The sequence below is a fragment of the Petaurus breviceps genome, unplaced genomic scaffold (assembly GCF_028583685.1).
Source record: "Petaurus breviceps papuanus isolate PSGF00001 unplaced genomic scaffold, PetGlider_PUasm1.0 78, whole genome shotgun sequence".
NCBI lineage: Eukaryota > Metazoa > Chordata > Mammalia > Diprotodontia > Petauridae > Petaurus > Petaurus breviceps.
This window is the reverse complement of record NW_027186502.1, coordinates 8,350,020-8,363,715: the sequence shown is the minus strand read 5'-3', so window position 1 is coordinate 8,363,715 and position 13,696 is coordinate 8,350,020. Positions and strand designations below refer to the sequence as shown.

General features: G+C 37.4%; 1 protein-coding gene across 6 annotated transcripts in view; it reads right to left on the bottom strand.

Annotated features, from left to right (window-relative positions):
* Positions 1-13,696, bottom strand: part of AEBP2 (AE binding protein 2) — a 114,034-nt gene that overhangs the window by 23,601 nt on the left and 76,737 nt on the right. For 2 of the 6 annotated variants that reach the window (XR_011172062.1, XR_011172064.1), the window contains 2 exons: positions 9,958-10,066; positions 7,087-7,642 (listed from right to left, as the gene is read on the bottom strand). The exons of 2 other annotated variants lie outside the window; for them this stretch is intronic. Coding sequence is in view for 1 of the 4 variants with exons in the window: in XM_069106184.1 (XP_068962285.1) it covers positions 10,051-10,066 (16 nt within the window). In the remaining 3 variants the exon portion in view is untranslated. Of the gene's footprint in view, positions 1-7,086; positions 10,067-13,696 lie in introns of those variants that run through there. 2 more of the 6 variants (XM_069106183.1, XM_069106184.1) reach the window with 1 other exon arrangement.

The following is a 13,696-nucleotide window of genomic DNA, read 5'->3' as shown; positions in this document are numbered from 1 at the left end:
ACACACACACACACACACACACACACACACACACACACACACACACAGCCATGTAACCTTGAGCAAGTTACTTAACCCCAGTTGCTTTAAAAAAAAAAGTGATAGTTTTATTTCCTCATTGCCTATTTTAATTCCTTCAATTTTTATTTTACTTCTCTTTATTGCTATAGCTAATATTTTTATTACAATATTAAATAAAGGCAATAATGGGCATCCTTGCTTCACTCAATTGTATTGGGAAGGCTTCCACCTTACACCCATTACATTGCTGATGGTTTTAGATAAGTATTTAGATAAGTATTACTTATCATTTTAAGGTAAGCTCCATTTATAGGAATATAGGAAAATTATCTATAGTGCTTTTAAATAGAAACAGGCCCTATATTTTTGTCAAAAGCTTTTTCTTCATCTCTTGAGATAATCATATTATTTCTGTTGGTTTTGTTAAGTGATATGGTCAATTATGCTAATAGTTTTCCTAATATTGAAGCAACCCTGCATTCCTGCTATAAATGCCACCTGGTCATATAATCCTTGTGATATATTGCTGTAATCTCTTTGCTAGTATTTTATTTAAAATTTTTGCATCAATGTTCATTAGGGAAATTGGTATATAATTTTCCTTCTGTTTTGTCTCTTCCTGATTTAGCTATGAGCATCATATATCGTCATACAAGTAATTTGGTAGGATTCCTTCTTTGCCTATTTTTCCAAATAGTTTATATAGTGTTGGGATTAATTGTTCTTTAAATGTTTAGTATAATTCACTTGTGAATCCATCTGATACCAGGGTTTTTTTCTCAGGAAGTTCATTGATGGGTTGTTCAATTTCTTTTTCTAAGATTGGGTTAAGTGTCTTATTTCTTCTTCTGTTAATTTGGGTAATTTATATTTTTGGACATATTCATCCATTTTATTTAGATTGTCAAATTTATTGGCATATAACTAGGCAAAATAATTCTTAACAATTGTCTTAATTTTCTCTTTACTGATGGTGAGTTCACCCTTTTCATTTTTAATACTAGTGATTTGGTTTTCTTTCCTATTTTTAGTCAAAATTATCCAATGGTTTATCTATTTTATTCATTTCTTCATATAACCAGTTTTACTTATTCAATGGTTTTCTTATTCTCAATTTTATTAATCTCTCCTTTGATCTTCAGGATTTCCAATTTGGTATTTAATTGGGAATTTTTAATTTGTTCTTTTTCTAGGGTTTTTTTTTTTTTTTGCCTTTTTTTATTTTGGAGGGGGGAGGGCAGGGCAATTGGGGCTAAGTGACTTGCCTAAGGTCACATGGCTGGTTTTGTGTTGTGTCTGAGATTGGATTTGAACTCAGGTCCTCCTGACTCCAGAGAGAGTGCTCTATTCACTGCGCCACCTACCTGTCCCCTTTTACTAGTTTTTTTAGTCATATGCCCAATTCCGTAATCTGCTTTTTTTCTATTTCATTGATGAAATAGAGAATTTTTTTTTTTGTATTTGTATTTTTTGTAAATTGTAGAGATACAAATTTTTCTCTAAGTGCCATTTTGGCTGCATCCCATAAATTTTGGTATGTTGTCTCGTCATTTTTAAAAATAAAAATATTGTGTTTATGATTTGTTCTTTGGCCCACTTTTTAGGATTGGATTATTTAATTTCTAATTAATTTTAATCTCTTTATGTTGTCCATTATTAAATGTGATTTTTATTGCATCTGCATTTCGGTGTGCCATTTTATGTCTTGAAACATGGTCAATTTTTGTGTAGGTGCCATGTACTGCTAAGAAAAAGGTATGTTCCTTTCTATTCATAGTCAGTTTTCTCCAGAAATCTATCATATCTTTTCCAGAATTTTATTCACCTCCTTGACTGCTTTGTTGTTTTGTATTTTTTGTTGTTTATTTTTTGGTTAGATTTATCTAGTTCTGAGGGGAAATTTGAGGTTCTCTCACTAGTATAGTCTTACTATCTATTTCCTCCTATAACTCAATTCAACTTCTTCAAAAATTTGGATGCTATACTATTAGGTATGTATATTATATACACATATAATATGTATATGTTTAGTACTAATATGATTTCATTGACTATTATATTTTTCAACAAGATATGATTTCCTACCTTGTCTATTTTAATTCGATTTTTGCTTAGTCTGAGATCATGATTGTCACCCTTGATTTCTTTGTTTCAACTAAAGCAGAGGTTCCCAAACTTATTTGACCTACTGCTTCCTTTTCCAAAAAAAAAAAAATTACTCAGTGTCCCATGGAAATCTACTTCCTTTAACAATTTTTCCAGTTTCTTTAAAATTTGCATCATTGCCAAAAACCAATTTTTTTTTCAAATGACACCTTAAATTTAATAATTTATTGTAAATCTCTGGGATTTTCCCTGCAATGAATGACGCATTTTGATGATATATGTACTATATGTAACCACATAGTACTATATTGTAGACAAGTCTTTACACCCACATATTCCTGCCAATGCATGCTGCACCTCCAGACAATGCTCAACACCCACCTGCCAACAGTTGCTTCTTAGGACCTGTCAGTTGACTTGACCACTGATAGTTAAAACTTGCACTCTATGTGTTTATTTGAAAAATAATGTAATCATCACAACTCTTTACTATTATACAACAAATGAAACATATACAAATGGTTTTTCAAATTTTTCTTCTCTTTCCTTATGCTTCCAGTGCCCCCTTAATCTTATTCTACACCCTGCAACTGCACCTGAGGCTACTACCACCCCTCTTAATCATTCCAACACCCCCAGGGAGCAGTACTGCCCACTTTGGGAGCCTATTGTAAAACATTAAGATTCCCCTCTAGCCCCTTACCTTTACCCTGTGTGTATCTCTCTGCTTCAAATGTGTTTCTTGTACACAACAAATTGTAGGATTCTGGTTTTTAATTTTTTCTACTATCTGCTTCAATTTTATGGGCGAGCTCATCCCATTCACATATGTAGTTATAATAACTGTATCTCCCTCCATGCTATTTTTGCTTATTCCCCTCTTACCCGCTATCCTTTCCCTCCTCACAAGTACTCAACTCCCAATCACCACCTGTCCCAACATATCCCGCCTTTTATCAGTTCCCTACTCTTACTTTATCTATGTCCTTTTTTTACTTCATTATAGGATGATAGATTTCTATATCCAACTGAGTGTGGATGTTATTCCCTCTTTGAACCAATTTTGATGAGTAAAGTTTCATCTCTACCTGAGCCCCCTTCCTCAATCATCCCCTCCATTATAATAGCTTTTACATTCCTCTTTTATATGGGATAATTTACACATTCAATCTCCCCTCCTCCATCTTCCAGTTCAATTTTCTCTTACCCCTTTATTTTCTTTTTTGGAGGGTATCATTGCATTAGCCACCTTATATTCACACCCTGTCTGGATATACTCCCTTCTAACTGTTCTTCTAGTATGAAAGTTGTTACCAGTTACAAATATTATCTTGTTATACAGAAATATAAACAGTTCAACCTTAGTGAATTTGTTTTCTGTTTCTTTTCTACTTTTTTATGTTTTGCTTGAGCCTTGAAGTTCAAAATTTTTATTCATCTCTGCTCTTTTAATTAGAAATCTCCAAGGTCCTATATTCCACTAAATATCTTATTTTTCCTCTGATAGATTTTGTTCAGTTTCGCTGGGCAAGTGATTTTTGGTTGAAACCCTAACTCCTTTGTCTTCCAGTATATCATATTCTAAACCCTCTGGTTCTTTAGTGTGGAAGCTGCCAAATACTGTGTAATTCTGACTATAGCTCCACAATATTTTGAGTTATTTCTTTTTAGCTGCTTGCCAACACTTTCTCCTTGATCTGTGAGCTCTGAAATTTGGCTATGATGTTTCATAGAATTTTCATTTTGAGATCTCTTCCAGGCAGTGATCAGTGGATTCTTTCGATTTCTATTTCATCCTCTGGTCCTAATATATTAGAACAGTTTTCTTTGAAAATTTCTCGAAAGATGTTGTCCAGGATCAGGTTGATTTTTTTTTCTATTATGGGTTTCAGGTAGTCCAATAATTCATTTATATCTCCAGGATCAATTTTTCTAAGTCAGTTGTTTTTCAGATGAGAAATTTCACATTTCCCTCTATTTTTAAAATTTTTGACTTTATCATATCATGATGCCTCATAGAGATGTAGCATTAGCTTCTACTTGTACAATTCTGATTTTTAAGGAATTATTTTATTCAGTGAGCTTTTGGACTTCCCTTTCCATTTGGCAAATTTTATTTTTAGGGAGCTGTTTATCTCAGTAAATTTTTGTATATATTTTCCCATGCTAGTGTCTTTTTTCATGCTTCCCTTGTACTACTGTCATTTCTTTTCCCAATCTACTTCTCTGATTTGCTTTTTAAAATCCTTTTTAATCTCTCCCAGGAAATCTTTTTGGGACTTAGACCAAATTACATTTTTCTCTGAGGCTTCACATGTAGCTATTTTGACACTATCTTCTTCTAACTTTATGCCATGATCCTCCCTATCACCATAGTAACTTTCTACAATCAAGCCTTTCTTTGTCTTTTGCTCATTCTTTTCACCTTTTTTTTTTCTGGTGACTTGGTGCTTTTATGTGAGAATTGGGCTCTGGTCCTGCACTATGCCAAGCTTTCTGTGCTGAGGTTCTGTATCTCACTTCTGGCTTTCACTGGGCTTCAGGATTTAGTTGTTTGCCTTCTCTGGAGGATAAGTTTTCTTTCTGGCTTGTACTAGAAAGTGGGGTCTCCTTTGTGGCCTACCCTGGTAGTGGGGTTTAACTGCTGGCCTGCTCCTGGGTAGTGCCTTGTTATTGGGCTACGATAGTAATAGAATCACCCAGAAGGAGGGATCTTGTTATTGGTCTGTCCCAGGTGTGGGGTCCTGCTGCTGGGTTGCTATGGAAACAGAGCCATCCTGCTGGTAAGCTCCAGAGGCAGAGGTGTTATTTGGGGGTGGGAGGAGAGTAATGCTGCACTACTGGTCAACAACTGAATCACGACCTGGCTGGTGGCTTGTACTGGTGGGGGTGGAGGAGGAGGAGGAGGAGGAGAAACCTTGTTGTGCTGCATAGACTGCTCACTCGCCTAGGTGTCTCCAGTTTGCAGGGGGCTCGAGGCCCCACTGCAAAACCCCTGCAGTGAGGCTGGCTGCTACCGCTGCTCTTGGACCTTGCTCCCCTCTCACCCCAATGAGACAGATGTGCCATGATGGTAAGCTGTTTCCCTGCTTCCAGACCAATTCTGAGGTGTTTTTCTAGTTGTTTGGAGGAGAATCTGAGAGGGCATTGGAGGGTTCCTTCCTCATTCTGCCAGAATACCAGAAGTACAATAAAACTTTTTTTAAAAGTAAGCAAAACTGGAAATGGCTGAACAAAGTGTGGCATGTGGATATAATGGTATGCCATAAGAAACAACAAACATAACAAACTAAGCAAAACATGGGAATTTTTTATATGAAGGAGAGACTGGTAGAATGGAAAAGTTACAGAACACGGAAACAGAGGACATAATTTTTGATTGTTGGCTCTGTCACTACCTGTGTGACCTTGACAAATCATTTAAGGATGGCTTCAGAAAAATCTGATGAGATTTGAATGAACTGATGGAGGATGAAGTGAGTAGAGCCAATAAAAGAATGTATATAATAAAACTTTGAAAGACTTAAGAAATCTGACCAATTCAATGACCAGCCAATGACTCCAGAGAACCAGTCATGAAGACTGCTCCCTCTTCCTCTCCCCCTAGGATGAGGTTTTACTTTGGGGCTCACATTAGAAAGAGTTGTGTGATTTGGCCAGATAAGACCCCGAGCAGCCATTGAGCCCTACCCCCAGCTTTGGCAACGTACGTGGTGTGTGTGTGTGTGTGTGTGTGTGTGTGTGTGTGTGTAATGGGTTTGTCTGCTTATAATTTCTGTTTGTCTCTTCTGAAGTTCAGGGTGCTGACTTTTTCCCCTAAACAGAGTGAATGATATACAGGTTTGATTAAATAAGATTGCTAACCCCTTTTGAGTTGCTTTCCTTTAGAAAAGCAGATCAAAGAACCTGTGCTAGCAGCCATCCTGGGTTTGCTAGGGTACTTGCTGTTGCAACCTGTTATAGAACTTAATTTGTGTTTTTGTGATCTTTGGAAGTAAATATTTCTGTGTAAAAAGCAAAATAAATGAAGTGAATTTGAACTAATGTATCAATAAACAAATATATAAATGAATACAAGGGCACAGTTCTCTTCAGGGATATAATGAAATCCTCCTCCCCCAAAAATATTGATATGAGAAGGTTCTACAGGGATCAGAAGTTATATTAGGCAAGTACTACAGTGTAAAAATATTAGGTATCAATAAAGAAATGAACAAAAAAAGTATTCTGTTTTTAAATGTAAGGTTCAAGGATTTGCTTTATCCCAGTATATGGATTATAACTATAGGCAAATTGATTAATTTATAATGGAAAACAACTGGAAAAAAGATCCAATTTTCTTTATACAAAAACTTTCATATAACATCTTCTGAGATATCATTACTTTAAACTGTAACAAACATTTGCTGTACAGTTCTGCCCCACATTGCACTCAGAACTACAAGTTTATTTGTCAGTGTGATTAAAATGCCTATTCCTATACACTTAGTTTATGTCAAAAGAATGAATCTACCAAATAATAGGGGTATTTCTTATTTATGGGAAATTTTCTCTCCATCTTCAAATTTATTACTAGACATTCATATGTTTCTAAACAAACAAAAAAAGGTCTCTAAAGCATCTAAAGGTATTTCAGAATATTTTATTTAAAAGAGATCCCTAAAATAAGTTTAATTTTTATTTCGTATAGTAAAATCAGAAATACATGTGCAATCTAGAATTTGGGGGCAAGGAAAGGTATACAGAAAAAAAATCAACCAAAAAAAGAGGGGTCCAAATTAAAAAAATGTATTAATTGGTCAGTCAGGAAATACAAATACAAATCTATTAATTTCCTTCTAATGTGTGTCAAGTACTGTGCTAACTGTAAATAAGGAAGGAGTGGGGGTAGTTGTATCATTTGAACTTCACTTTCTACTAAACTGGTTGGAAGAAAGTAGAATATACATTTGTATCATATCCTATTTTTATTACAAATGCTCTACTCTGTATATAATCCAACTCCGAATTTGGGAACGACATTCATAAACACTTAGGAACAAACTCTATAGACAAGTACAAATAACTGAGAAGCATTGATACAGTAACTGATTGTCAAACTTGGAATCAGGAAAGCTAGGCTCCTCTCTCTTTCACTGTGACTAGGAGCAAAGTCATTTAATCTTAGTGCCTCAAATAACTTGGAGATTATACATCACAGATGGAGGGAGTTCCCACCTTGGAACTGCCCACACAATGACATCACAGGTCCAAACTATGAAAAATGAACAAATAGAAGGTATTCATTCTTTATGCTGAGTTTAAGCATAAGGATAGAGACTAGGATTGGAACTGGCTGTCATCTCTGAAATTTATAGTCTCTGAGAAATGTCTAGAGCACTGAGAGATTAACAAGCCCAGAGTTACAGGATCAATGATCATCAGAAGTGGAACGTAAACAGGTATTTCTGGCTCCGAGGTCAGCTCACTATTCACAATGGTTAGACTGGATTTTAAAAACATAGTAACAGGAAATCTGTAAACAGAGAAGTTAGAACTTAAGTTCCTCCAGTCATTTTATCAATCTTGTACTGAAAATTATAACACCCAATATTTTTATTTTAATATACTAGCTGCTATGAGAAATAATGTATTTTAAAAGGATTATTGGCAGTAGAATTCACCATAATGCTGTCCCACAAAATACCTTGAATATGAACCTTAAAGCATATTCAGTTTTCACATTTTACACAATACTAAAAAAGTCTAGTAACAAGCACAAATTATGTTTTTCACTGACTTTCAATGTTACTAGACAAATTAGATGCATATTAAAAATAAGGATAATCTGAATAGTCATAAATCAGGACATTGGCAAATAAATATTTGTTAAAAGTTTAAATTAAAACCCTGAATCATTCCCAACATCTGTACCCTCCACTCCTACTCAAATGCTTTTGAATGAAATTAGAGGAAATTAAGAAAACATGCTCTAATGGCTCCTTACAACAGCAAGGCAATCCTTTTTCTTCCTTAATTGATTCTTTCTTTCTTAATTGATTCTCTATTCCATTTACCACTAGGGATGTTCCAAGTCTCCAAAAACACTCTTCCTCTCCTCAAGTCTCCAACAGCACTCTCTCCACCTACCATCTCAGCTGAAGATCTTGCTTCATACTTTAACTGAGAAAATAAGAGGCCATTTATCCTGCTCTTCCTTTTCTCATCTCACAACCCAGCAGCATACTATTCTCCTTTTTTTTTTTTACTCCAGTCTCAGAAAAGGTGATCCTTGTCTTTACCAAGGTCAACACCTCTACATAACATATCCTTGATTCCATCTCCTTCATCTCCAGAATATTGTCATCACAATCATTCTTCTCCTTTAATCAATTATCAGTCTCTCCCCATATTCCTTCTTTGATGATTTCCCCCATTTTTAAAAATCCCTCACTAAATTCTACCATTCCTATCGGTAATCATTTTATATCTGCCTCTTTTCTTTAGTCAAATCTTTTGAGAAACATACCTCTGCTTCCTCTCCTCTTGTAACCATATGCAATATGGTTTCCAACCTCATCACTCAAATAAAATATCTCCTAACTTATCAGATATGTCCTAATTGTCAAATGTAACAGCCTTTTCTCAATCTTCATCCTTCTAGACCTCTACATTTTATATTGTTAGCCAGCCTCCTCTCCTGAATAGTATCTCTTCTCTGGGTTGTCCAGATACTATTCTCTTGTGGGTCTTCTCCCCAATTCAACTTAGCCCTCAATCTTATTTGTAGGATCATCATACATTTCACATAAACTGCTGGTATTGACAAAGTCTGCCTCGGAACCTCTTTGATTTCCTCTCTCCATTGTTGATTTCGTGAGCTCTTCTGGCTTTAATTTTCTCTCTGCATTCTCTTCACTGATCTCATCAGCTATTCTGGCTTTAATTATTATCTTCATGCAGACAACTACCAGATCTAGACAGCCTATCTCACTCCTGAGCTCCAGTCTTTTATCGCCAACTAGCTTTAAGACTTTACAAACTTGATATGCTACAGCCATCCTAAATCTAAATATACCCCCAAACAAAACTCATCTTTCTCCACAAACCCACCCACCCATCTTCTAAATCTTCCTTGTCAGTTGAAGGCATCATTACACTTCATCTCCCAAGTTTGAGAAACCTCAATGTTATCCTAGACTCATTTTCTTAGCTTACATATGCAGCAATCACTTGCAAATTTTGTTGTTTCTACCTTCCTAGCATAAGCATATATCCACTTCTCTCCACTCACCAACCCAACAAGTTCAGACCTTCATTACCTCTCACCTAATCTAACACAATAGCCTATTTAGTCTCCCTGCCACTAGATTTTCCCCCACTCCAATTCATCTACCACAGCCATAAGTGATTTTTCTAACACATAAGTTTGGTCACATCATCCCTTCCCCAATCCAATAAAATCCTATGACTTTCCATTACTTATAAAATCTAACATGACTCCTCTAACAATGAGAGTTCTTTACAACCTGTAACAATTGTATGTCCTAATGCTCAGAGGAAAAGATACACCCTCTGCTGCATCTGCCTAATCTCTAGCCTGAGCCAGGAAGGACCTTGCATCTGACTGTGGATGACCTTGTATCTCCTGCTGCAGGAACAAGGTGGCACAATGCAGGGATATTAACTTCCATCTACACCACTTCCAATTCCTGCTACACCTCCAGCCTCCAGGGAAGATGATTTGACATCTAATTGCATTCTTCCCATCTCCTACTTTCAGGTACCCTGAGGGAAAAGGAAGAAGAAAGTCTTCCAACTTCTGTTACATGGTTGACTTCCATGTCCTACCTGATATCCAACCTTCAGAGGGAAGAGAGGAGAAACAGGGGCCTTACAATTTGACTGTGGGTCTTCCATCAGGTGCTGCTTGTATCTTCTACCTCAACTCCAGCCTCCCCTGGGAAAAGGAGTACTTTCACTTAATGATTTACATACTAATACCTGGTCATACTCTATACACTTCTCAGTGATTCTAAACCTAAACCCAATTACTCATCCCTTCCACCTTTTCCTAATTCTCAACTCCCTCAATCTTCCCATCATACCGTGTTTCCCTGATAATAAGACACTGTCTTATTAAATTTTTTGGACAGAAAAACACCAGAGGGCTTATTTTCAGGGGAGGGCTTATTTTAATGAACATTGACAGCAATTTTAATAAACAGGTAAATGTGAACAAAAAAAATGTACCTTTATTCAATAAGCAAATCACTGGGGAAGAACAGGATGACGCGCTCACTGCTGCAGCTCTGATTGGATGCAGCTCGGAGCGCAGCGTGCGTTTCATGGGGGGGGAGGGGATGGTGCATACAGAGGGTACCGTAATGTAGCGTGTAGCACAGGGGATCACCTTCACTACAGTAGCAATCTCAATAGGGCTTATTTTCGAGGGAGGGCTTATTTTAGAGGAATCTTACACAGTAAGGGGAGGGCTTATTTTCGGGATAGGTCTTATTATCGGGGAAACACGGTAGTCTCAACCTCTGGAATTGTGCCCTCTGAAATACCTGACATATAGGCAACAAGGTTTCCTTCATCTTAAATTTCTTCCACTCCTTCCACTTTCTGTTCATCACTAAGACTTGGCTCTTCACTGATGGCCATGGTCTCCATGGTCACTTTTCAGTACTGGCTGGATCTCATTCCACTTGACTCACTAGTCAATGCAGGGAAGCTGGAATGTTCCTTCAACACCATTGCTACTTTCAGATTCTTTTACCTCCTTCACCCAGTAACCCTTCCTCCTCTGAGGTTCATACAATCCACATCTTTCACTCAACCAAAATCCTGGGTAGCTGCTATCTACAGAACTCCAGGACATTCCCTTTCCTTTCAGCACCTAGCTCATACATCTTTCCTCCCCAACTCCTGGACTCATACTAGAGACTTCAACATACATACTGATACTCTCTCAAACACCCTAACCTCAGCTCCTCAATTTACTATCTCAGCAACACACAAAGACAGTCATATCCTTGATCTTGTCACCACTCAACAATGCACAATGCATGCCCTTCATATTCATGAACTCTGAAATCCCCTTTTCTGACTATAATCTATTGGTTTCCACTTCTGCCTTCCCAAATCAAACCTAGCTGAAAAAAAGGTGGCAAGTCACCCAATCATTCTGACTAGGTCCACTACAAATTTGAATGTGGCCCTTCAATGCTCAGTAACTCCTTTAGCAATTCACTTACCCCATTCCATAGCTGCTCTAACCCTTTTCATGCTCCTCCCATGACTCCCCCTCTCCCAACCTACTCAGCTGAGAACAGTGCCTCATATTTTATTAAAAAAAAAAACTGGAGGTATTCATCATTAAGTTCTCTTTCCTCTAGGTGGCACAGTGAATAGAGGACTGGCCCTGGAGTCAGGAGGACCCGAGTTCAGATCTGAACTCAGACACTTGACACAGGAGCCCTTGTGACCTTAGGCAAGTCATTTAATCCCAATTGCCCTGCCTTCCCCCCTCCAAAAAAAAATTTTTTTTTTAAAGTTCCCTTTTCTCCATTCTTCAACTCAAATGACTGCTGGCTTCAATCACTATCTCCTCCCCCAAACAAAAAGCAAGGACCCTATTCCTTGCTCAGGCTATTCCCTCTGAACAAGTGATCACATTCTGTCCTGTCTCCTCTAACGGACTGCCCCTTCTATCATACGGACTCTTCATTTATCTTCAAACTGTCTGCTGACTCCTTATGGACTACAAACATGTAGTTTGGAAAAAAACCTCACTTGGTTCCCTCACTTACTTCCAACTTTGCCATCCTCCTATCTCTTATCTCTTCTGCCCTTTGAAACAAAACTCCTTAAGGCCATTGCACAATAGAATCGTCCAATTTCTCTATTCTCCCTGCTTCTTCACCTCCTACAATCTGGACTCCAACCTCTTCATTACAGAAAATTGCTCTCTCCAAAGTTCATCAATGACCTTAGCTGCCAAACCCAGTGGTCTTCTCTCAATCCCCATTCTTGATACTACAGATCATTCCTCTTTGATACTCTTTTATGTCTAGTTTTTTTGGGTTATCACTCATCTCCTTTTACTACATGCTTATCTCCAAGTTTCCAACTACTAAATATAGGGTCCAACATGATTCTACCCTTGACCCCTTTCTTTCTCCCTCTGTACAGTTCCACTGCTCATCAGCTCCCATTAATCACTATCTCTATAATGAATTCCCAAACCTACTTATCTTTCCCTAACCGAACCTCTGGTTTCTCAGCTCCAACTGTCTCCAAAGCATCTTGAATTACTGTTTTGGCACTCAAAGCATTTCATAAGCAACTCCTTCCCTCACCTTCCAAGTCTTCTAACACCATACACCCCCCCATCTCTACCCCCCCACCCCTCTCCCGTCCATCCAATCATACCCTTCCATGAACACATTTCCATCTCTCAGCTCTGGGCACTTTGTATGGCTTTCTCCTATGCATGGAAAGCTCTCCCTCCTAGATTCCTTTGGCTTCTCTCAACACCCAAAAGGCCATCTTCCCAGTTCCTCTTATTAGAGCTTTCCTTCTATTAACCATTTCCTATTTATGCTGTACATAGATTATACATATTAGTTTGCTCGGCCTTTTCCGCATTAGATTATAAGCTCCATGAGGGTAAGGATTGACTTTTGTCTTACTTATACCCAGCAATTAGCAGAAGTCACATGGTCTTAGCACATGGTCGTGATGCTTAATGACTGACAACCCTATCCCATACTATGATACATTACCCACTCCACATTCTATAGTCCCTTCTATTCCTCACACACAACTCCATCTCCCCATATACATGGCATGTTCTCCCTTAACTTAAGCATTTGGGGATGCTTGTTTTTGCATGAAACCTTTTCCTGACCACCATAAATGGTAGTTTTGTATATGCTTAATGTTTTCTACATACCATAATTTAACTTCTATTTCTAGTGTGTATATGTGTGTGTATATATGTATATGTAACTGTTCCTGACTCATCTTTAAGGCTAAAAAGCATACTTAATAAAGCACTGTATGATATCACAGTGAATTGTTTTATGCACCAACAATATTTTGTATTGATAGGGTAACAATGGCCAGACAAAACTCTCAAGGGGCATTTTTTAAAAAATAGGTGGATACCTGAGCCACCACATTTTTTTAAAATGTCCATTCCAAATACAAAGCTTCAAACTTTCTAACAATGAAATGTCCATTTTTCAGAACACTGGTTGCAGTCTTCTAAAAAAGTATATGAGAAATTTGTACACAATTACAGACATAACATGTGTGACAACCAGCTGGGCTCTTCTCAGCAATGCAAGGTTATAAGACAACTCCAAATGATTCATGATGGAAAGACATGTCTACATTCATAGAAAGAACTACAAAGTTTGAATTCAGATTGAAGCAAACTACCTGCTCTTTTTCTTGTTTGATTTTGTTTCCTCTTTCCCATTGTTCATTCCATCAGTTATAATCCTTCTTTACAAATAATGTCTAATGTGAAAGTATTTGCAGATCCTATACTGGATTGCATGCTGCCATGCGGGGGGGG